This window comes from Carcharodon carcharias, chromosome 26 (assembly GCF_017639515.1).
Source record: "Carcharodon carcharias isolate sCarCar2 chromosome 26, sCarCar2.pri, whole genome shotgun sequence".
Lineage (NCBI taxonomy): Eukaryota > Metazoa > Chordata > Chondrichthyes > Lamniformes > Lamnidae > Carcharodon > Carcharodon carcharias.
This window is the reverse complement of record NC_054492.1, coordinates 30358599-30384792: the sequence shown is the minus strand read 5'-3', so window position 1 is coordinate 30384792 and position 26194 is coordinate 30358599. Positions and strand designations below refer to the sequence as shown.

The window sequence follows — 26194 nt, the reverse complement described above, 5'->3', positions numbered from 1 at the left end:
TGGGTGGGCTGGGTGGGGGCAGGCGCAGAGCTGATCGCCGCTAGAGATTGGCTGTGTGGCACCATTTTACGTGGGCCAGCCAATTAAGGCCCACACGGCCGGTAGCGCTCAGCTCTACCTGTGCGGGCAGGGTGAAGAGGGAGAGTCGGGGCCTGCACTCTTTCGCGCATGCATGCGAAAGAGCGCAGTTGATAGTAACACTTTTTAATAAAGGAGGAAAAAAAATTATTTAAGCATGTTCCATCATCTCACATGTGCAGAGACACGTTTGTGAATTGTGCAAAGTTTAAATCATTATTTTATAAAACCTTCAGGAAACCGTGGATGAGGTTTCCTGAAAAACGCAAAGGGCGTTTGGGCTCTTCACCTGCCCTCCCCCCCAACCTTAAAGCTGGACAGGCAGCTTTGCTAACGACTTTAATTGGTTCTTTAATGACCTTAATAGGCCGTTGACAGTTCGGTGGGTGCGCAGCCGCCTCTGGCACCCGCCCGCTGAATGAAATATCGAAATGACGCACGATGATGTCGGGGACGCATGGCCAGTGTCATCACATGTCATTTTGCATGTCAGGCCCGTCCCCACACGCCGATGGCAATATTCTGGCCAGGGTTCCAGAACCTTGTAGTGGCGCTTGGGGTGGAGAATAGGTCTGTATGATGCAAAAGTCCTGCACCAGAATTGCAAAGCAGTTTGAAGTGTTGGTAGTTCACAAAGTGCTATTTGTTATGGGTACGAATAACCCACGTGCAACCCGACAAGAAGTAGATCATGTTACAAGTAACCGAGATCTTTGTTTCCTGGATTTACTATTTAACTTTTAACAATTGCTTTTATGCATGTCCAGTAGGTTATGTATATCAGTCACACCATAAAAGCTATTTTTTTTTATTATTCTACTAAAAAAAACAAATATTTGTTTCACAACATAAAAACACAAACAAAACAAATTTCTTCAAATTCTTTGTTTATAAGGATGGGAATATATCCATGCTTAGTAATTCACTATTTGCACTATTGTAGTTTGCGGCTTAAGTAAGGGCAAGTTCTAAAATAAGTTCACCCCGTTTATGATTTTGTTTCACCAGCTTCCTTTCAAAAGAGAGCAAATAGGCTGCAAAAGTTATTCAAAGTTGTACTGGTCTGTGCCTTGCCTATTCCAGGGTAGGATGGGTAACTTGCTAGATTTGCCCAGCAGATAAGAGCTTGTCAACTGCTGCTGCCGAAATATTGACCATGACCATGTCTGATCGGCCTCTGAGCTGCTACACTGTTGTATTACGAGCATCATAGAATGAAACAGCGCAGAAGGAGACCACTTGGCCCATCCATGCCTCTGCTGGCTCTTTGGTAGAACTATTCAATTAATCCCATTCCCTTGCACTTTCCCCATAGGCCAGTAATTTTTTCCCCCCATCATGTGTTTATCCAATTCCCTTTAATTTTTTTTTTCATTGAATCTACTTCCATCACCCTTTCAGCTCCCAGAACTTGCTATGTTGTTAAAAAAAAAAATAAGTTGTTTCCCCATGTCGCTTCCAGATCTTCTGGCAATCGCTTTAAATATGTGTCGTCTTGTCACTGACCCTCCTGCCACTGGAAATACTCTCTTACTTCTTATCAAAGCAGTGAATGATTTTGAACATCCCTATCCCTATCCCTTCTCTCAGCCTTCTCTGTTTTAGGGAGAAGAGCCCCAGTTTGTCCAGCCTCTCGAGTTAAATAAAATTCCTCATCCCTGGTACCATTCCAATAAATCTCCTCTACACCCTCTCTACTCCCTTGACATCCTTTCTAAGGTGTGGTGCCCGGTCTTGAATACAATACTCCAACAATATGCCTAACCAGTATTTTATGATGGTTAGCATAACTTCCTTTCTTTTATACTCTATCTCTCTATTAATAACCATAATCCCATGCAGATTTTTAACAACCATCTCAATTTGTCCTGCTACCTTCAAAGCTTTATGTACATACATCCCCAAGTCCTTCTGTTCCTGCATTCCCCTTAATTGCACCATTTAGTTATATTGACTTTTCTCATTCTTCCTACCAGAAATAATTCCATTACATAAAATTTGAGTTGTTGGTGTTCTACATGGCAATTGCTGCAGGAGAAAAAAAATGGTGGATTGCTATCTGCTGTGAACCTGTATTGGAAGTTATTTTCTGAGATGCATTTCCCCAAGTACAAGTACAGTTTAAAAAGCATGTGTGCCAAAGAGCAAAAACTTCAGGCAGATTTGGATATATTAGTGAAAGGGGCAGAGATGTGGCAGATGCAATTTAATATGAATATGTGTGAGGTAAAAGATTTTAGGAGAAATGGGAATGTATACCAAAAAACTTGGCAAGGTGTGGATCAGCAGAGAGCTTGGGTTCAAATACATCATTTCCTGAAGGTTAAAATGCAGATAGATGATGTCACAAAAAGGGCAAGTAACTGCTTGGATTTAATAAATAGGGGCAGAGAGTAGAGAGACAAAGAAATAATGAAAATATATGCAAATATGCAAATATATGCAATGAAAATATATTGATTGGGTCATAGTAAGTGTGCGTGTGTGTTGGAGTGTGTGTGTACATGTGTTTGAAGACTTCAGATACTTGGACTAAATCCTCTGGACTAAGAGGAGAAGAAAAAACATTAAATTTTGAATTTAAAATTGCCACAGAGAGAGGTTAGGAGAAATATCTGTACACAGAGGGTTGTTCGACATTGGACGATTTGCCACAGGCAATGCTTGAGGCAGAGAATGTGGTATTTTTAAAGGGAACTTAATTGAATACTTAAATTGAAGGAAGATCCAAGGCCAGGGAGAAGAGAACAGAGCAGTGGAATGAGTTTTGCTCTTGGAAAGGGCTGAGGTGGGCTGAATGATCATCTTCTGTGCTGTATATCTCTGTGGTTATCTAGACTGCTGTTCAGGGCTGTTATTCAGCTGTAGGCCTTTTTTAAAAAGTTGTCGGCATTTTCTAGACACTCTCCTTTGGAAGCTTTTCTGGGTTTTATAAATTGGCATCTTGTTGATTGTAGATTATTAGCACAGAGCTGATGTCATCTGAAGTGACATGCATTCGTAAGTTTGTGAACTTGTTGGACTTTCACAGTTCTGCGCAGCTTGTGAGCCGAACTGAGTTCTAACAAACTAGACATCCTGTCAGTGGTGGTAGAAGGTGTAAATGTGCACTAAGGCTTTCAGGGGACATTGTAAACCATGAGTGTGAAGTTTGGTGTCTCGCCATCATCTGGATACTTCGCATATGTCATTTCCTGGACACATGAAAAGAGTTACGGAATAATCACTGTAGCTGTGCAATTTCAGGAAATAGTCCAGCTGGTAATTTGATTAACTATTCCTCACCCCCCATACCACCCTCCTCCCCCAATACGCTCTCAATTTTCTTCCCTGTTCTCCTGACAACACTCAATCAGAGTGGGGTACTATTCAATCTGTGCCTGCACACCTGCAGCTTTTCACACACACCATTATTGATTTGTGAGCCTAGATTGAGTGTCAGCAAGCAATTTGACTGCCATGGGCTTCACATTAGGATCCAGTAATTGTCCTTGCATAATAGCCGTACACCTGCACTGCCACCAGGAATTACTGGCCCGGGTGATTGGTCCACTTCCACAAACGTTCATTCCCTCCACCGATGCACAGTGGCAGCAGTGTGTACTGTCTACAAGATGCACTGCAGGGATTTATCAAGGCTCCTGAGACAGCACCTTCCAAACACATGACTACTACTATCTAGAAGGACAAGGATAGCAGATAGATGGGAACACTACCACCTGGAAATTCCCCTCCAAGTCACTCACTATCCTGACTTGGAAATATATCACCGTTCCTTCACTGTCGCTGAGTCAAAATCCTGGAACTTCCTTCGTAAGAGCGCTGTGGGTGTACCTACATCATATGGACTGCAGTGGTTCAAGAAGACAGCTCACCACCACCTTCTCAAGGGCAGTTAGGGATGGGCAATAAATGCTGGCCCAGCCAGCGAAGCCCACATCCCTTGAATGAATGAAAAGAAACCTGAATCAGAAATTCACAGATCACATCCCAATTCAGCGACTGGAGGTCTAGACTAATACTTCAGTGCAGTATTGACAGGGAGCTGCATTGTTCGAAGATATTGTCTTTCAAATAAGACATTAAACTGAGGCTCCATCTGTCATCTTGACCAGTTGGACATGCAGTTTCCAATGGCACTATTTGAAAAAGGATTTCTGGAATTCTCCCAGAGCCTTGACCAAAAGATGAAAATTGTATCCTGCTTAGTCCTCAACCAGCACTACCAAAGCAAATTAACTGGCCATTTATACTATTGCTATTTAAGGGAGCTTGCTCACATAGAGTCATTACGACACAGAAGGAGGCGATTCAGCCCATCAAGTCCATGTCAGCTCTGTAGGGCAATTCAGTCAGTTCCATTCCCCCACTCGACCTCTGTATCTCTGCTACTTTATTTCATTCAACTTCCCATCCAATTTCCTTTTGAAATCATTTTTGCTTCCACCACCTTCCTAGGCAGCAAGTTCCAGGTCACTATCACTTGCTGTGTAAAACAGGTCCCTCCTCAGATCCCACCACATCTCTTGCCCAAAACTTTAAATTTCTATCCCTTAGTTCCTATACCATAAACTAATGGAAACAGCTTTTCTTTGTCTATCTGCTCTGTACATATGGTTTCTCCATTTGCCTGCAAGCCAAGTCATTGGACTTCAAGATAACTCATTGGTAGAAAAGCGCTTTAGGAATGGCTTGACAATGTGAAGGGTGCTCTTCTTCTGCTGCACCACAACTATACAGCTGCAATTGTCCATAGAACCATAGAACACTACAGCACAGAAAACAGGCCATTCGGCTCTTCTAGTCTGTGCCAAAATATTATTCCTCTAGTCCCATTGACCTGCACCTAGTCCATAACCCTCCGGACCTCTCCCATCCATGTATCTATCCAATTTATTCTTAAAACTTAAGAGTGAGCCCACATTTACTACGTCAGATGGTAGCTCGTTCCACTCTCACCACTCTCTGAGTGAAGAAGTTCCCCCTAATGTTCCCCCTAAACCTTTCCCCTTTCACCCTAAAGCCATGTCCTCTCATATTTATTTCTCCTAATCTAAGTGGAAAGAGCCTACTGGCATTTACTCTGTCTATACCCCTCATAATTTTGTAAACTTCTATCATATCTCCCCTCATTCTTCTACGCTCCAAGGAATAAAGTCCTAACCTGTTTAATCTTTCCCTGTAACTCAACTCCTTAAGACCCGGCAACATCCTAGTAAATCTTCTCTGCACTTTCTCAATCCTACTGATATCCTTCCTGTAGTTAGGCGACCAGAACTGCACACAATACTCCAAAGTTTGCCTCACCAATGTCTTATACAACCTCACCATAACATCCCAACTCCTATACTCAATACTTCGATTTATGAAGGCCAGTATGCCAAAAGCTTTCTTTACAACCTTGTCTACCTGTGACGCCACTTTCAGGGAACTATGTATCTGAACTCCCAGATCCCTTTGTTCCTCCGCACTCCTCAGTGCCCTACCATTTACTGTGTGTCCTACCTTGGTTTGACCTTCCAAAATGTAACACCTCACACCTTTCTGCATTAAATTCCATCTGCCATTTTCTGGCCCATTTTTCCAGTTGGTCCAGATCTCTCTGCAAGCTTTGAAAGCCTTCCTCGCTGTCCACAACACCTCCAATCTTAGTGTCATCAGCAAACTTGCTGATCTAATTCACCTGGGTAATGAGCCTCGTCTGTACCAATGTACAGGAATAGCAAGCAGACACTGCTTTAATGGAGAAGAGGGAAAATTGAAAGCAAAGTAAAGCAAATCTTGGCCATGTCTGTGTATGCTCTCCTGGCTAGCCTCCCATGTCACATAAACCTTAAATTTGAGCAAACCTCACTCACTTACTTTCTTACTTGTCCAGAACCACTTTATCCAATTCTGGGAGTCAGAGCCTATCCTGACAGGCAGTGAGTGCTAGGCAGGGTACACCCAGGATGGGATGCCACACACTCACGCATGCACACACACTAAGGGGCAATTAAACTGTAGCCAATCCACCTAACCAGCATGCCTTTGGACAGTGGGAGGAAACTAGAGCACCTAGTGGAAACCCACGCAGACATGGGGAGAACATGCAAACTCCACACAGACAGATGCCCAAGGTCAGAATCGAACCTGGGCCCTTGGCGCTGTGAGACAGCAATGCTAAACCACTACGCCACTGTGCTGCCCACAATCCAAATCTCTGCTACCAGTAATCACAGTGCAGATGAGGCCCTTTGGCCATCAAGTGTGCACCGACACGTGAGAAACACCTGACCTACCTACCTAATCTCATTTACCAGCACTTGGCCCATAGCCTTGAATGTTATGATGTGCCAAGTGCTCATCCAGGGTACTTTTTAAAGGATGTGAGGCAACCCGCCTCCACCACCCTCCCAGGCAGTGCATTCCAGACCGTCACCACCCTCTGGGTAAAAAAGTTTTTCCTCACATTCCCCCCTAAACCTCCTGCCCCCCACCTTGGACTTATGCCCCCTTTAACTGACCCTTTAACTAAGGGGAACAGCTGCTCCCTATCCAGCCTGTCCATGCTCCTCAATCTTGGACATCTCAACCAGGTCGCCCCTCAGTCTTCTCTGCTCCAACAAAAACAACCCAAGTCCATCCAACCTCTCTTCATAACTTAAATGTTTCATCCTAGGCAACATCCTGGTGAATCTACTCTGCACCCGCTCCAGTGCAATCACGTCCTTCCTATAATGTGGCAACAAGAACTGCACGTAGTACTCCAGCTGTGGCCTCACTATGGTTCTATACAACTCCAACATGACCTCCCTACTTTGTAATCTATGCCTCGATTGATAAAGGCAAGTAACACATATGCCTTTTTCACCACCCCACTAACATGCCCCTCTGCCTTCAGCAATCTATGGACACACATGCCAAGGTTCCTTTCTTCCTCAGAACTTCCTAGTGTCATGCCATTCATTGAATGCTTCCTTGTCAATTTACTCCTTCCAAAGTGTTTCACCTCACACTTTTCAGGGTGGAATTCCATCTGCCATTTATCTGCCCATTTGACCATCCCGTCTATATCTTCCTGTAGCCCAAGACACTCAACCTCACTGTTAACCATCCGGCCAATTTTTGTCATCCACAAACTTACTAATCCTACCCCCTACATTGTCATCTATGTCGTTTATATAAATGACAAATAATAGGGGTCTGAGCACAGATCCCTGTGGTACGCCACTGGACACTGGCTTCCAGTCACTAAAGCATCCTTCTGTCATCACCCTCTGCCTCTTACAACTAAGCCAATTTTGAATCCACCTTATCAAATTACCCTATATCCCATGTGCATTTGCCTTCTTTATAAGTCTCCCGTGTGGGACCTGGTCAAAGGCTTTGCTGAAATCCATTTAAACTACATCGACTACACTACCCTCATCTACACACCTGGTCACCTCCTCAAAAACTTCAGTCAAATTTGTTAAGTGTGACCTCCCTCTGACAAAGTCATGCTGACTTTCCCTGATCAAACCTTGCCTTTCCAAGCAGAGATAGATACTCTTCTTCAGAACTTTCTCCAAAAGTTTCCCTACCACTGAGGTGAGATTCATTGGCCTGTAGTTCCCTAGCTTATCTCTACAACCCTTCTTAAACGGCAGAACCACATTAGCTGTTCTCCAGTCCTCTGGCACCTCCCCCGCTGACTATCTGGAGGTCTATAATAAACACCTAACAATGTGGCTGCCCCTTTTTTATTCCTAAGCTCTACCCACAAAGCTTCAGTCGGTGCCCCCTCCAAGATATCATCTCTCCTTACTGCAGTAACTGACTCCTTAACTAATAATGCAATGCCCCCTCCTCTTTTACCCCCTCCACCATCCCGCCTGAAGATTCCATATTCTGGAATGTTGAGCTGCTGATCCTGCCCTTCCCTCAAACATGTCTCAGTGATGGCAATTACATCACAATTCCATGTGTCAATCCTCACCCTTAACTCCTCCGTTTTACCTGTAATACTCCTGGTATTAAAGTAGAGGCCATCCAGCCTTGCCTTACTCCCTTGAAGCTTAATGCAGCTGTACTCCCTCTGACTTGATTGTTTTACTGTATTATGATGTGTCCCTATTCTGCTAACATTCTGTGTCCCCTCCCGCTGCCGAATTAGTTTAAACTCCTCCCAACAGCACTAGCAAACCCGCCCTCAAGGATGTTAGTCCCACTCTGGTTCAGATGTAAACTGTCCCGCTTGTACAGGTCCCACCTTCCCCAGAAACTGTCCCAGTGATCCAGGAATCTAAAACTCTCCCTCCTGCACCAACTCTTAAGCCACACATTCATCTGCACTATTCTCCTATTTCTGAGCTCGCTAGCACGTGGCACTGGGAGTAATCCAGAGATTACAACCCGAGAGGTCCTGCTTTTCAGTCTACTGCCTAACTCCCTGAATTCTTGATGCAAGACCTCATCCCTCTTTCTACCTATGTCATTGGTACTAACTTGTACCATGACCTCTGCCTTATCACCCTCCCCCTTCAAGATGCCCTGCAGCCGTTCAGTGACATCATGGACCCTGGCACCAGGGAGGCAACACACCATCCTGGAGTCACATTGACGGCCACAGTAGCACCTATCTGTTCCCCTGACTATAGAATCTCCTATTACTATTTCCCTTCCTGTCTTCCTCCCCTCCTGTACAGAGGCTGCTTGTGGTGCCAGAAGCTTGGCTCTGGTCCACACTCCCTGGAGGAACCAGCGCCCTCATTAGCCTAAAATGGAATACTGCTTTGCGAGGGGATCCTAGGGGACCCCTGAACTACCTGTCTGTTTCTCTTGGACTGCCTGGTGGTCACCCATTCCCTTCCTTCCTCAAGTCCCTTCATCTTCGGTGTGACCACCTCTCTAAATGTGCTCTCCACGATGCTCTCAGACTCGCGGATGCTCCACAGCGTCCCCAGCCGCCGTTCCATCTCTGAAACCCAAGCTTCCAGGTGCTGCAGCTGGACACACTTCCTGCATACATGCTGGTCCCAGGCACTGGAAATGTTCCCAGCTTCCCACATGGAGCACGAGGAGCACACCACAGCTTTGAGTGCTCCTGCCATGACTTATCCCTTTAAATTAAACCTCTTAAGTCAATTACTCTAGGGCCTCTCTTTCCTGATCCTCATTACTGTGGAATATACAAACAATAAACCTCAAAAAGACCTTGAACTATATGCGATTAAAGTAGTAAATACCTTACCCACTACTTACCAGTGATTCCTTTCCCTTGTAGCTTCTACTGCTGCAGCAGGGCAAGACCCACACTCTGAAGATTTAAGAAGTTGGATAGCAAGGAAAAAATGCAAAGAGCACCTCGTCCCCTATGCACCGAATTCCCACTTTGCACCAAAATGCCAATACCCACTCTGGCTGTGCCCCACTCAGGATGAGCTCTCTCTCTGTTCGTGTGCAAGTACACTGTATGCAAGTAATCTTAACTCCTGCCATGTCCCCTTCACCTATCACCACTGTGTTCACTGACCCACATTGGCTCCTGCTCCAGTGAAGCTTCCATTTCAATATCCTGGTTTTCACATCACTTCATAGTCACACCCATTCCTATCTCTGTAACCTCCTTCAGCCCTACAACCCTCCCAGATCTCTCTGTTCCTCCATAGCTGGCCTCTTGCGCATTCCCAATTTTCATCGTTCTGTCATTAGCAACCATATTTCAGCTACCTGGGGCCTAAGCTCTGAATTCCCTCCCTAAATCCTTCTGCCTCTCTACCTCTCTCTCCTGCTTTGGGATGATCCTTAAAGCCTAACTCTTTGCCAAGTTTTTAGTCATCTGCAATAATATCTCCTTATGCGGCTCCACATAAAATCTTGTTTAATAACGCTCCTGTGAAGCATCTATGTAGTTGTTGCTATTTTAAAGATGCTATAAAAATGTAAGTTTTTGTTGTTGTGCCTCCAGGTAGATGGTTGTAGATTGGCACCAGTAGAGGGCCATGAAGAGGCCACGAAACAGTATATCCCCTCCCTAAGGCTAAAGCACCCAAGTGATTTGTGGATCCTTTGAAAGGAAGGATAACTTTAAATAGTTGCATTAAATAGCACTTTTAGCTACTTCAAGAAGTGCTATTCCCCAGTCACTATCTCCATTAACCAGGTTTAAAGCAAATAGGTAAATGACCACTAAAATAGTATTTAATAGAGTCACACTAACCGTTTCACACTAGCCATAGCGCACAGAAAGTGAAACCCTCAAGAATTCAGTTGGAGCAGTTAATTTTATTTGTCAAGCAGAAGGTGTTGCTCAAAATTTAGTCTTCTGTTTAATTTAGAAGAAGTAAATTTTGCAGTAATTTCTAAAATATGTGGGTGAGCCTTTGAGGCACCAAAAATGGTTTAGTTTAAAATGAAAGGCAGAGGAACTGTTCCTTTTTCCTAAGCTTAATGCTTCTAGACAACTTACTGACTATTGACCCTTTAAAAGCCAGCCTCCCCCTCTCCCGACCCCAACTTCCTCTGACTGAGTTGCACGTCACAGGCATGATGAGACAGTCAGACCATTTTCTTCTGTAACCACCATGTGAAGAGCAGATTTCTCCTGAGCTGAGTTATGTCGTGGATTAGATTTTATATGCCGCAGTCGAGTCCGTTTAAATTGGTAGGTAACGGGATGATTTGCAGTACAGGCGATCTTGTACTGTGTCGTGTTTGGTCGGGAGTCGAAAGCTTAAGTGTTCACGACTGTTAATATCTTCATGTTGGCTGCCTTTGCTTGGTTTCCTGTTTACAATCTGTTGTAATAGACTCCCATCTTCAGTCTCAGTGTCTAAGTTTTCAGTTTTTTTTAAAATAAATCTTTTGCACATGTTTTAGTTTCTGTTCCCTGTTAACGTATTTGAAACTGTAGCATTGTGTATATTAATGTAGATTTATCTTTTATAGAAACAGACTAGCAGAAGGGCAAAAAGATTCTGATTTAATCTGCAGTTCGGTTGTGTTCCAGTAAAGACGAATTTCATTTTGTTTTACACTGAGTCCAAGAAGTTGGTGAAAACAAAAATATTCATAACATTAAATTGAATCCAAGTATTTATTTATGAAACAGCAGAGACAGCTGTCTTGCATTAAGCATAAATTATAGTATAAAGCAAGCAATATATAGGATAATTAACAGGAAAGGGGGCCAGTTGGGATTCTTACTATGCGCAGATAAATTATTGAGGCACGGGTCAGATTTAACGCTGGAACTTGGTAGTGCTTTGTGAAGCACTCCAGTTTATAGAAGGAATTGTAGATCTTGAGCAAAGAGCAATGTTTATACGTTCATACAAACCTCAGAGCTTATCATTTAGTGATAAGGATGAGGTGTGTCATTATTTCCTGTGTTGTGCCTTTCTGTTAGAATAACCTATTACATTGGTGAGTTTTGGCTTTGCTTAGGTTTGGGTTCTCGGGGTTAAGACAGCACAGGATTAGGATTGTAAGGAAGGGATTATTGCTCATCCTGATTCAAAGCATTGCTACATCATCATCCTGAAACCATTTGTAATCTGAGCTCATTGGTGTGCAGATCACTCCCTAAGTACTTCCTCCTGTACTGCGTTCAGGGATGCGCCAACTGGCAATGGCCTGCTGGCTGGGTAAAACAGCTGAACACCATGCCTCTGCCAACAAGCACCCAACTTTTTCTGTGTCCCACAGTTGGCCATTGGAGGCAGTGGAAACATTGGAGTCTGTTTCCAACAGAAACCAAGTAATCTGGATGCTGGAAAACTGAAGGAAAAAAACACGATGCTGGAAATATGCAGCAGATCTGGCAGTATCTGTGGAGAGAGAAACAATTAATGTTTCAGGCCTATGTCCATTGATCAGAACTTCTGACAAAAGGCCACAGACAAGAAATGTTAACTCCGTTTCTCTCTCTGCAGAGGCTTCCAAATCTGCTACGTATTTCCGGCACTTTCCTTGACTTCAGTTTTCCTTCCTCTTTGCTGGCAGGATTAAAACTGAGAATATAATTGGGAGTGGGACTTTCTCTTCAGCAGCAATTTCCCACCACCCCCTTTCTTCACAAGGTTAATTGTGGATGGGGAAGGCCGCTCAGCCCATCGTAGTTCATTAAGCTGGAAAGTTCCCCCATTACCATATCTATTTTAAAAAAATACAGGGTTTCTGCCTCCATTGGTTATGGCTAAACCGTCCATTGCAAGTTTTGATCACCATGTGTGACTTCAGATATCACTTCTAAAATTGCCTTTTATCAGTTTGAACCCATGTCCTTGTGAATACTCTTGGTTGTTTGTATTTATATAAGATTGCCTTATACACTATTCTATGCTTGGGGTCCCCTATTCCATTACACAGAAGAGCATTCAACTCTCTAGACAAATTCTGCTGTTTTTTTTGTGACTGCTAACTTGTTACAACAAACATAGCTCCACTGTGCCTCTGTTGACTTTGCAAATAAATACAGGAACAGCTTCCGTAGCACAGGGATAAGGAAGAGTTTTGTAAGACGGTTTGAAGATGTCGCAGCAGATGTTGCACAGCTGGGAAGGGGGAGGCGGTTGGTTGGCTGTAAATTTGGTTTAGTTTTCACTCGGTGTTGAGGTTACTTGTTATCTTTTTACCCTCTCATTTTTGCTGCTTCTACGGGCACCTCCCTCTTACACGGAAAGCCTTGGGAATGGCTTTCGACTGTGTTATTCGACTGTGTACCACATCCAATTTTGATTCTGTTGCAAGCTGCCATGTACTCATTAGTCAACCACTGCTGTGTCCAGGGATTTCAAGATGAAGCAGAGATTTGAATGATGGTCTCTACATTTGTTTTCTGAGCTATCTGTCTTCAGAATTCAAAATAAATGACAAACTTTTGAATATCTCTATTGTGGAGCAGCTTAGAATTTCTATGGAATTTATAGTATAGTTAACATCCCAAAATGCTCCACAGAGGAGGATAGAGACCAAGCAGTCAGGAGAGGCAATTGAAAGCGGGGTCAAATGAATGTTTAAAAAGCCTTTTAAAATTGGGGAGGGAAATAACTTGGGAGGGAGTTGCAGAGAGAAGGATCAGCTCAGTTGGTTGTGTTGGGGCCAGGGATGCGGTACAGGTGGGGGTAAGTGGGTGGGGTGTAGTTAGCCTGTTCCATCAGAGACAGAGAAGGGAGGGTGGGGAAATGTACAAGAAGCCAGCATGATAACTTTTTAATTTATTCTTTCGTGGGTGTCACTGGCAAGGCCAGCATTTGTTGCCTATCCCTAATTGCCCTTGAACTGATTGGCTTGCTAGAGCATTTCAGAGGGCAGTTCAGAGTCAACCACTTTGCTGTGGGTCTGGAGTCACATGTAGGCCAGACAAGGTAAGAATGGCAGATTTCCTTCCCTAAAGGGTATTAGTGAACCAGATGGGGTTTTACAACAATCAATGATAGTTTTGTGGTCACCATTACTGAGACTAGCTTTTAATTCCAGGTTTTTATTAATTGAATTCAAATCCCACCAGCTGCCATGATGGGATTGCTAGTCTGGTGACATTCCCACTATGCCACCATCTCCCCCAACTTGAGCACAAGAGCTAGTCCTTGTGGTTGCAGACATTTGCTGAGGTAGAGCGAGTGAAGAGATTTGTAATTGCGAATGAGGATTTTGAATTAAATACAAAAGGGAATGGACAGTAAGCATCGTGCAGGATTTTACTCTGTATGTCAGACTGTTTCTATATCATCTGATGACATCCCTTTGCAATTTGGAGAACCCAACCATCAAACTATCATGTGAAAATCAGTCAGTTAAAGAGTGTATATTGTGGTTTACACCCCCTCAGTTCCTTGCTTGTCATTTTCTTTTAAGCAGTGAGTCTTGATGACTGCCCTGGACAGGACCTGTTAAAGAGGCCCACATATCAAGAATCTTGAAGTTGTAACATGTTGGATTAAAGATTATATTGACGAAAGGCAATTCAACTCACTTTCTGAATCAGTAAATGCTCTGGGAAAATAAGATTTTGAAATGGCTAAAGCTGGAAGAACTCTGCTTACTTCTCTATGATTGTCTCTTACTTCAGAGCCATCCTTTTAAAAGGCCTTAAAACGAAATCTTTATACTGAATTTTGCCCCTCTCATGTGACCTTTGAGCTTTTAGAGCCAAGGTTCAGCATCATATGGCAACCACTTCTGATTTGCTTGGTTTAATTTCCCGCATTGGTTGGGTGCCCAATTCTGTGGACCCTGGCCTTTACCCAAGGTTTGCAGTCTGTGATGTAGTGGTTATAATCTGGTTCCCTGAGCTATTCCTCTGGAAATGGAGTTCAGATTCCACCAGGGCAGTTTGAGGGTTTGAATTCGGTTTACAAAAAATCTAGGTATCAGTAAAAGTTGCCATAGAAGTCCAAATGGTGGACTCATGTCCAGTAGGGACGGATATCTGCCATCCTTACCTGATCTGGCCTGTGAGTGATTCTAATTCTACCCCAATATGGGTGACTTCTTAACTGCCCTCCTAAGCAGCGCAATAGATCACCCAGTTGTGGAAAACCAGAGATGCCAACCATGGCAACATGTTAAGAAGGATTTTTTTTTTAAATGGAGTTTTTAACTGGTTTGGCTACTTAAGTCTTGCTGGTAGGTGATTTTATGCCAAATATCCACAGAGATGAAAGTGACAGTTAATGCAGGCAGGGATTACTGCTGCAAAGCATGTATCACAGGGACCAGAAATAAATTTCTTCCATACCAAATGTAAAAATTGATTTTCCTTGTGTCACTGATGTTTCTCCTTTCTTTTAGGAGAAAGAGAAAACAAAAGAGAAGGAGGTAAAGGACAAGGACAAGAAAACTGTAAACGGACACGTTTTTACTACAATCATAGCATATCGTTCTCCGCAATGTCACCAGTGTAACAAAGCTGTTGCCTGCCGAGAGGCGTACCTCTGTACCAGTAAGTAACTGGGTTGCAGTTTGAGTCTTAGTGTAAGTAATTAATCTAATTTGTACTTGGTGATGTCATCATTTCCATGACCTGTTTCCAAGTCCTCATGCTGATGGCATCATGGTTTGGTAACATCACCTCAACATTGCTTGAAGTCAAGCAAGCCCTCTAGACCCGTGCAGTTAATTTTCAACAATGTGATTTCAACCCTAAAGAAGCTTGGAAGGCTGAATGTTACTTCTTGTGAACTCTAAACCTGAAAGACCTTACATAGAACATCCCTGGCTCCAATCCTCCATGGTTGATGTGGATACTTGGTGCACAAATGAAATATTTAAAAAGTCTCCAGTGTGCAACTGTGGTCTCAGAACAGACCCTGGGAACATCTAATAACTCAACACCTGATTCTCAAATACAAAGGAGGTGTCACAGCAATACACTTCACTGCCTCTGTCCCACTTATCTGCCTTACCCAACTGAATGTAAAATTATAGTTGTTGCTCTGCATCTACATCAGCCATAAGAAAGAAGACAACTCTACAGTCAATATAAATGCAGTCGTGTTTCATTTTCATACAGTCTCCATGGGTACCATCGTAGATGGTTGAGTCTTAGGATTGAATTTAAAATTTCTCTTCCTTTCAAATTCCTCCATATCCTACCCCCCACCCCCACCCCTTGTCTGGAAGCCCCTTCAGTCCTACAGCCCTCCAAGATCTCTGCACTCCTCTAATTCTGGTCTCGTGAGCAAGCCTGATTTTAATTGCTCCACCATTGTCGGCCGTGCTGTCTAGGCCCTGAACTCTGGAATTACCTCCTGAAACCTCTCCACCTTTCTATCCTCCTCTACAATGCTGCTCAAAACCTGCCTCTTTGACCAAACTTTTGATCACCTGTCCTAATAGCTCATTGGGTGTCAGATTTTATTTGAAAACACTCCTGTGAAGAGCCTTGGGATGTTTCAAAGTGTTATGGTCACTACATAAACAAAAGTTGTTGCTGTAAATGGAAGAGAGCAGGAAATAAAAGTGATGGGGGTGAGAGTCAGATTCGCATCTATCATTGAGTATTCCCAACAACTATACAGAACTCTCTGATTCTCCATGTACATGCGTACAAGTATTGTGTATTGTGCATTATCCTTGTCTGTTGAACTGTAACCCAAGAGTGTAAATGTTCTGTGTGGCACAGTACACTGCTCTTATTCATTTTTTAGGCAACTTTACTAAAATTAACTTTTAATATAAGATATAAATAGAGGATAAGTCTGAGAACCCATGAAATCTCATTTTATTTTCCACACATGTTTCTGACTATAACCGAGGCATAAATTGGTGACTGTTCAGTTCAGCCCAGCTGAAACAGATTTAGTCTTGGGGATATTGTGACTTTTAATAAAGCTGGTGTCGTTGGCTACCAGTTCTGCTCTTTTTGGGCATATGTAGTAATTGTATTATATAGGCGTGATACTTCAACCCATCTCTCCACCACTTTTTGAATAAGGTGCATAGAGTATATCCTGTGTCACTGGACTATATGTACAAGGAGTATTCTATAGCCTCTCCTTCCCGACATATACAATAAGTATTTCACACCCTTCCGTCCTCGATGTATGCTGCATGATCTGTGCCCCTATCCTGTATTTATACTGCATGGGGGGGCATTTTAGAACCTCCCATCCCCCATGCTGCAGCTATAAGGTTCTGTGGGAGCTTGACAGGATGGATGCTGAGAGGATGATTCCCCTTGTAAGGGGATCCAGAACTAAGGGGCACAGTTTCAGAAAAAGAGGTCTCCCATTTAAGACGGAGATGAGGAGGAATTTCTTCTCTGAGGTTTGTTAATCTTTGGAGTTTTGTAACCCAGAGAGCAGAGGAGGCTGGGCCATTGAATCTATTCAAGGCTAAGTTAGACAGACTTCTGATTTACAAGGGAGTTGAGGATCATGCGGGGGGCGTGGGCAGGCAGAAAAGTGGATTTGAGGCCATGATCAGATAAGCCTTGATCTTATTGAATGGCAGAGCAAGGTTGAGGGTCCAGGGTTAACCTATTCCTGTCCCTATTTCTTATTTTAATATTGTCTCTTGTGTATTCGATGTTTATACTTTAATTTCTGAATGTGTTCCCTTGTTTATTCTTGTTTTTTGATCATAGTTTCTGTAGTTTTTCAGGCAAAGTGAACAGATCATTTTACGTTATTTAACAATAGCTGCCTTGCATTATTGTGGCAACGACCATGTTTCACAAGCTAGTAGTGGATTGGACATGCTTTCTGTGACATGTGGGAAAGGAAGTTCGGGGATTGGGATATGTTATGGATCTGTCCTATACACTTGCAAAGCTCAGAGACAGTGGTGCTACTCTGAGCGCATGAGTGAGCTGAATTCTTAACATTAACAGTACAGCCATTTTCACTGCTGCTGTTTGCATCCTCTGAGCAGGATTAAGCAAATAAGCTTTGTGCGGAGTCCTTTCTCCTGGTCTGTTATAGAGCAATAATCGAGAGAGAGATGAGGATAATATAGACACTAAACAGATATGCTTATGGCAGAATAGCACAATGAGAATCAGGAAGGAGCCAATTAAAGAGCTGAAAGAAGAGGTTTATGCAAGAGACAGAGTTAAATGGAACAGTATGTTTTCATGTTTTACATACATTCTCTTTATTTCCCCCTCCTCCTAGCTTGTGGTTTTAGTTTCCTACTTATATGCCTGTGTCACTTACAATTTGTCATAACAAAGTCGAACACTTTAAAGGAGCAGCAAATTGCAAAAAATAGGTTTGTGAACGAATTACAAAAATACAAAATGTCCTTGCCAGCCTCCTGTTCTCCAACTTCCAAATTGGTGGTCCAACTTTCAGCCAATACACTGCTGCACTCTTGTTCTTCTCTTCCTAAAAGCTCTGTCTTACTCTATCTCATCCCACATTAACATCTTTCTCTTATACCAGGTTGGTGGTCATCACCCATAAACTGTTCCCTCGCCTTCAATTTGATGTCCCTTTATTCCCTTCTTCCCACCAAACCTCCCCCCCCCAACCATTTGTGAGACACTGAATATTTTGCAATCTTCACTGTGGCTGTTGTCATACAATTGTTTCCACAAAAAAAGACTTGCATTTATGTAGAGCCCTTTATGACCAAAGGACATCCCAAGGAGCTTTGCAGCCAATTAAGTACTTTTCAAGTCATCCTTGTGATGTAGGAAGTGCAGCAATTTGTACAAGCAAAGCTCCCACAAAAAACAGTGATAATGACCTGAAATTCTGTTTTCGAGATGTTAATTAAAGGATAAGTATTGGCCAGGGTACCGGGATTAACTCCCATACGTTTCAAAACAATGCCATGGGATCTAATTTGTGAGGGCAGATGGGGCCACAGTTTAACATCTCATCTAAAAGATGGCGCCTCCACCAAAGCATTGCACACAGTGTCTCAAATCTGGCTGTCCAAAAACTGGAGTTGTCTGGAAACCAAACATTGTTAGAATGTGCCGTGAGTCAATTTTAATTGAGTAAAATAAAGCAAAAAATAACTTAGCCGGACAATTCGTCTGGGTGCTGCATTGGCGTGGTGTGGCGTCTGACTAGTTATCCCATTTGCTACTTGTGCACTAGTCTATTCCTGCACTCTGAATGATCTATGATCCCAGCTTGACCTGAACTGCCCATGGCCTGAACTGCCTGACCCGCACTCCGGCAAGTTCTGAAGTCCGGCGCGGCCTCAGTCCTGCAATTGCCAGTTTTGAGACCTGTATAATGACCTGTACTAAGATTTTTGTAACTGGAATTAGCATTACTTTATAGCCAAAGTCTGATTGTCAGATGGTCACTTAGGTTCAGTGTCAAGTTCAGACTGTGCAGTTAAATGATGGTGTGCTATCCTCCCATTTCCCTGTTTGCCCTCCTTGCATATTGTGCATTGAAGGATTAATGATTGTGGCCTGATCAACGATTCAATTATGTGGATTTGGTGGGACCCACATATTCGAAATGAAAACTGCCCAACAACCAAATACAAAAACGTCTCTGTAAACTTACATAACCAGGCTAAAATGAGAGAAGAATACAGAGAGGGACTTCATTGAGGTATATGAGTAGTGATCCATATAGAGACAGTAAACATGGAACTGTGCAAGTTAAACTGCAACTAAACAAAAGGCACTGACTAAAATTAGGGAAGGGCAAATTTCAAACCTCATTCTGAAAGTTTGGAGCGATCAACGCTCTAAATGAATATAGGGAGTTGAGGCCAAAATTTCCTTGGTATTATTTGAGAGCCCATTGGTGTGATGACAGTGTAGGATTTTTCCAGTCAAATGAGTTAAGATAAGTGGAATGAACTTTCTAACCTGTGCTGAGCTTGTGAATTCAAAACTGAGAAGAGAGCCACAGTTGTCATTGAAGGTACAGTGTCAAATCCCTAGGACAAAGCTATTGTTGCTGTATAATACTTTCTAGGTGATGCTCTTAGCTGCTATTTTTCACTCCGGTTTGGTTTATTTAATTAACCTCCATTATTCCTTTTTGCTGAGAGCTTTCTTCAGGTTGCTTATGTTGGTTGGTTTTGATTTTTGGGGAAAAGTGAAATGCAGTCCTCACAGGTAAGGTGGATGAATCCTGGGAGTCTCCTTTTGTAAGGGCCATGGGTGACATACAGCAGTGTGTGGTTTTTGTGGCAATGTCCCTAGCTTGAAACCTGATTGTGAAATGTACATGGGGTAATTCAGTTCCTCTTTCTAATGGCATACACGTATCTCTGATTTTGTCTGAGGCTTTGTGAACCTCTTAGTTCCATGTTGATAGGTCCACATGATCCAAAGGTCGGGGGTCAGAGGTCTGGATTGGGTGCAGGTGAGAAAGCAAGTTATAAGGAGGACACAGAGGCAAGCATTTTCCTCCCAGGGGCAATGGGCAGCCTGCAGCTGCTCCTGCACGCAGGCAGGCAAGAAGAGCCTCTAAACCTGCCTGGCACACAGGTAACACTCTGCCATCACCTCCAGACATTTAAACTGCTCCCCCCCACCCCCAACCACCACCACCACCACCACCACCACCACCACCACCACCCACCACCACCCAAACTGGAAAATCCCATTCAGCCTCCTTTAACTGGCCTCAATAGATTCTTAATAACCATGTCAACTCCCTGCCGGGTGCAGAAAAGACTGTAGGCGGGATGGAGCGGGGGAACAGGCACGCCAGCGGGCAGAGATAATTTTAGCTGCCGTCTACCTTTGATTCCAGCTCCGGCAATGTATTGCCCAAAGAGTCTGCAAATGGGCAGGTGACTGGGAAAAATTTTGGCAGCTGCAGTATAACAGTTCTGTTGAAGAGTCATACGGACTCGAAACGTTAACTGTGCTCCTCTCCGCAGATGCTGCCAGACCTGCTGAGTTTTTCCAGGTATTTTTGTTTTGGATTTCCAGCATCGGCAGTTTTTTGCTTTTACCTTCCAATCCCTTGTTCAAGTGCATAAAACACACAGTATTGCCTAAATTTTCTGCTCTTCATCAATTAATGGACCAATGCCAACACCGCTTAGGGAGGCCCAATTTCCTTGAGCAACCCTGAAAGAGAAATTCAAAGACATTAAGCCTCTTATTAATATATGCGTGGGACAGTTACTGGGCTAGTAATCCAGAGGCCTGGATGATTGTTTCGGAGACATAAGTGAAAACCACGCCGTTAATAATGACAATTTGGTACTTTCATGATCATTAAAATCCACCTGGTTCACTAATGTCCTTCAGGGGATGATACCTGCTGTCCTTACCTGATCTGGCCTACGTGTGACTCTAGACCCACACCAGTGTAGTTGTTTCTGAAATGGTCCAACAACCCACTCTTTTATAGGTGGCTCACCACCACCTGTTCAAGGGCAGTGAAGGATGGGCAGCTAACGCTGGCCTAGCCCAGACCTGAGAATGAAATTTGAAAAAAAAAACAGACTGCTGTTTTAGGCCCTTATCTCAGAGCAGTGCTGCCACTTGTTAATCTGCACACCAGCAAAAGACAATACCTTCAGAAGAGGAGAGGAAAAAATAATGTAAACGTGAAGGAACCAGGATGAAGATCTAATGAATGTTAGAGCATCATGTGTGCCTGTAATTGTCCCCGTTAAAATTAAGCATGATTTCATTTTTTTTTCCAAAGTGTATTTGTTTTGGTTGTTCTTTCACTCTTTCACTAATTTGATGTTCTGTGAAGCTCCTGACACATGCAGCCCCAATCACATGGGATATATTCAGTGCCCAAGCAGCAAGTGCCTTCTTTGTCTAATTCTCCACAGCAGCTGTTTAACCACAGACATCAAAGAGTTCAGGCTAGCTCAAGTTTCTGACCTTCTCGATGATTGTTATCTGCACTGAGTCTCAACCAGTATATATAATCCTAAACAAAAACAGAATTACCTGGAAAAACTCAGCAGGTCTGGCAGCATCGGCGGAGAAGAAAAGAGTTGACGTTTCGAGTCCTCATGACCCTTCGACAGTACTTCGAATCCTAAACTGCACTCCCTGCTGCTTGGTATACAGATTACTGCTTGACTGCTATTCCCAGCACTACAGGTGCTAAATTTTTCGCCACTGGCCATTGGAATTCTCTTTAATCATATTTCCAATCCCTCTTCCCTTTCATCTTTTCCCATTTCCTACTCCGCATTGTCCTGTTCCATCTTGGAAAGCTTCCTGAGGCATTGTTCTGCCAGGAGGGTTTCTTGCTCTACACCTTTAGTTGACTTACAGTCAAGCTTTAGCAATGAGAATCTGGGGGGGTGAGGGGTGAGATGTCACCTGTCTTAGTGACCAAAAAAGGCATGCCTGTATGGAAGCAGAGGAGTTTTCTGTGTGTGTGTTTAATGTAAGGAAGGCCACGCCTAAGCTACCCATGCTGCTATCAGTTCAACCTCTCAACAGTTCTAAAAAGAGCCACCCTCACACTGGAGTTAAAGTTCAATTGAGTAAATAGAGTTGAGGCATAGATTTTAAGCCAGAATTTAATTGAATGGCTGAGCTTGAGGCACTGGACGGCCTCCTCCTGATCCTCGATCACTGGTCTTAATTTCGGTCACACTGCTCCTGGCCAACAGCATAAGAACATCCTTAATCAAAGTCGATTTGAGTTACAGCAGTCCGAGTTCACTTCTACTGTACGCACATTGTGGTGGGGATGGGGGGAGAAGAGATTATTATGATGAGGAATCAAAATTGAAAATTATTTTTAATGCAGGGAGAAAACAACTGGGCTTGCCTGTTCATGTGATGAGTTTCCCTTTCTGATTTTTGTCTCTCTCCTCAGAAACCCCAATATGTAAGTTAAAGCAAACCTGGAGCTGCCGCACCAATACTATCCCCCCGACCCCCTGGCCCACAACCAGCTTTTAACCTCACTTAACCCTTCATCATCCATGTGCAATGGTTGTTGAAAATTGGGTTTGGGGAGCTATGTTCAAAGTTTACTTGAGTTGAGCTGAACAGACAGTATACATTTTAAAAAGGAATATATTTCTGTACTTGTCTTGCGTTGGTTTCCCTGAATGTGACTTGTGAAACAAAAGTAAAGGCATAAACATGAAGTAATATTTTTCACAATAGGTAGTGATGCATATATTATTGAAAAGTTAACAGAGACATAGGGCTGAATTTTACATTGATCGGGTGGGCGTTGATCTGCCTTCAGGGAGCTTTCTCTCGGAGCTCGCCCGTGCCCATGTTGACGTTATCGCCCACCCTTCCCCTGCCCCTGCCCCGGCAGCGCTGAGCTGTCCAGCTCACGCTTCACCCTGGCTGGCCGTTAATTGACCAGCCAGCGTGAAATCACGGTCAGGGGCTGATAGTGGTTGGCGGTCCGTTTCCCGGCCAATCCCAGACCCAGCGAACGCGCCCACCAGAAGTGCAGGCTATAAAATTAATCCTGGTGTGTCAGGCTGGAATTTGAACTTTAGTTTTGTCTTGTGATTAGTGTTCTTAAGCTGAACACTGCTTAGCAATTCTAGACTTGCACTCAAAATATGGTGTTAGCTCCATTCGGGCCTAGATTTTGTGGCAAGGCATTTGACTTATGTACCTAGAGACTTCTTGTAGATTTCAGTGGAGAATTGAAGTAGTCGGGTATCTGATCCAATGTGGCATCTTTTACAGTGGGTCCTTGGTGTTGGTGAGAAGGCTAAGCAGCAGGGAGGCTCTTCAACCAGTCAGGTTTAAGAATCCTCCTGGAGCATGCTGACTGCACAGCAAATGTAAAAAAAAAACAGGAAATATAAATGACATGTACATCATTACACAGGAAGTGAAGTAGAGACTGGGACATACACATGGGATTAAGGGAGAGACAGAAAAGAGAAAAACTAAAATTAAGTATGCAGCACTAATTTTCTTGGAGAATGATACACCACACTTGTAAAAATTTATTTTCCAGGGCCAGAAAGGCTGTTCAGTAATTATCATTCCCTACACCATTAAAAACTGAAATCACCCTGACTTTTCATCGATCATCAGTACAAGACCAGTGGGGATTACCCTAAATTTACACCATTAGTGATTTGTATGCCGATTTTGACAAAAACTGAAGTAACACCTGCTATGGAGCAGAAGGATGTTGCTGATGACAGCACCCATATTTCTACATTTAACTGTGAATGTGCAGACTCCAGAAATTGCGGTTAGTTTTAGCCTGACGACGAAAGCAAAACACTGCGGATGCTGAAGATCTGAATTAAAAACAAAAAATGCTGGAAAAACTCAGCAGGTCTTGTAGCATCTGTGGAGAGAGAAACAGAGCTAAAGTCTCGAGTCCGTATGACTTCTTGAGCGCTGAAGAAGAGTCATACGGACTCGAGACGTTAGCTCTGTTTCTCTCTCCACAGATGCTGCCAGACCTGCTGAGTTTTTTTCCAGCATTTTTTTTGTTTGCCATGTCAGTCCTACCCTCCCTGCCTGCCTCCCTATTATTCGTACAGCAAAACCCGGACCAATATTTGTGCACTCCCTTCAGCTTTTTGGACTGTGTGGGCTGACGGCAGTGGTTCCTGTTTGTAATTAGCGGCCTGCTTGTCTGTTTGTGACACGGTTTAAGAGACAGTTGCGTTAATTGCTCGGAAACGCCTTGAGTTGCAGGGGCTAGGATTTTCTGGCCCTGTTTGCTGCGGGCAAGGTGGCACCCCAGCCAGAAGCCCATTGACTTGCAGCAGGACCGGAAGATCCCAGCGGCAGGCAGGCGCAGAAAAATCCACCGAGAAGCTCCTTTTTCCCGGCAATATTTCCAAGCTGACTTAATGCATTTTTTCTGAATTTGTTTCTTTTCTGCAGCCCCATTAACAACTTGGTTCAAAAGTTATGAGTTAGATAAGAAGATATCACAAAAACGTCAATAAAGTAAGACTCTATACAAAAATCCAGCCTTGTAAACCACAAACAACAAAGCCAAAAGCATCTTGCCCCCTGATCCGGTCAGGTCTATGCACTGTATAAATGTGTCTCAGATGACCATCCATCCCAGTTGTGAACCAGACAGCAGAGTTGCAGGAATGGGTGCCCAGTAATTCCAATTGAATACCAGACACAACAGTTTGGCTTTTAATATTGCTGCCTTTTCTCAAAGGGCACATATGTAAGCAGACTCACTTTTCTAAGTTGCAGAGAATATTTTTTCACGATGTGTTCACCCAAGCCTGGATTTAGTCAACATAGAATCCTAGTAAGGTTTCAAAGGAGAAAAGTTAGCAGAAAATTGGAATAATTTATTATTTTCATTAAGGTTTGTTAAACAGATCATCAAATTCCATCATTATGTTAGAAGTTTAAGGGTCCGATAATTGGGTGACGGTTCAGAATGTTACTAAACATGGTAGAATTACCATGACTCAAGTCCAGAAATCGTATTCATGCTGCTTAGTGTTACAGCATCACTTGAAGTTCCATATTATCTGTGTTTAGTCTGCACAACAGTAATTCTGAGTAGGAGTGGGAGGCTGTGCCCTGTGTTTTGTTTCAAAGTCTTGAATTAAGTTTTTATGTGTAATATGTGTGTATCTGTGGAGTGTGAACTTTCTGTGCCTGAGCAACCATGTTTTTGAAGAGAAGGTTTTCTGTGATGAGGCCCCATGTTTCTGGGCATCACAGGTTGAAGAGAGTTAGAAAGGTGGTGAGATAAATTAAGCAGCATCAATTTCAGGATTCAGAAAGCTGCAGATTGTGGAAGGAAGGGAAGACCAAGGGAGAGAAGGAGCAAATTGCTGGAAAAGAATATGTTCGGCTAGTTAATGAATATTGCTGTTGCCACCATGAACATGCAGGGCAGAAATATTTGCAGCTCAGAAGCAAGAGAGGAAAGTCTAGTGAAACAAAGACAATCGCAGTACTAACTACAGAGAGGGACAAGAAAAGTTGTGACTGAGGTAGAGAGAAGTAGAAGGTTGGGTTTTTTTTGCCAAAGAGTGTTACTTTCCTGGTTAGACATGACTTTTGGTGCAGTAATTCATAATTGGCTGTCAGGCTGTTTCATGTTTGAAAATCCTGACCAATTCTATCAGTCTTTTCACGACACCTACAATTTTGTTCCCTCTAGACTCAGTGCACAGAATTTTTTTTTACTTCTGTTTATAGTGGTCCAAATTTGTCTTTACATTTGTAACTATCAAGTTGAGTCATGTCAGTTTAGCTCAGTTGATAGGACATTTGCCTCGGAGTTTGAATGTTGTGATTTAGAGCCCTACTGCAATCTACACTGATGACATCTCACCCAAGGTGCTATCCTCCAGGTGAGACATTGGGAAAACTGTTCCCCCCCCGTCGGGGGAGGAAGTGCAGGAGCGGGCGTGGGCAGGCGCACCTCCAATCGGCGCCCCCGAATGGGGGCGCGCCGCCATTTTATGTGAGCGGGCCAATTAAGGCCAACCCAACGTGATGTACACCAGGAAGGGCTATGCATGCGTATGAAAGAGTGCACTGATCTCCCTGAGGCTAAGTGCTGCCTCAGGGAGATCGGCTCCAAATTGAAAATTGTAAAACAAATGATAGCAAGATTTCCCTGACATGTCCCCTCATGTGACACTGTCACATGAGTTGGGTCATGTCCATAACGTTTATTGAAACCTTTATTAAATATTTTAAAACACTTAGGAAACCCCATCCCACTGCTTTTTCTTAAGCCCGCCAGGGCTCCCAGCCTACCTGCCAACCTTAAGGGTGGACTGGCAGGTCCATTAATGATAATTA

At 43.4% G+C, this 26194-nt stretch overlaps 1 protein-coding gene across 11 annotated transcripts in view; it reads left to right on the top strand.

Moving 5' to 3' along the window:
• Positions 1 to 26194, top strand: part of LOC121270011 (A-kinase anchor protein 13-like) — a 394374-nt gene that overhangs the window by 302289 nt on the left and 65891 nt on the right. For all 11 annotated transcript variants that reach the window (XM_041175277.1, XM_041175275.1, XM_041175276.1 and 8 more), the window contains one exon: positions 14836 to 14986. In XM_041175277.1, coding sequence (XP_041031211.1) covers positions 14836 to 14986 — 151 coding nt within the window. The remainder of the gene's footprint in view (positions 1 to 14835; positions 14987 to 26194) is intronic.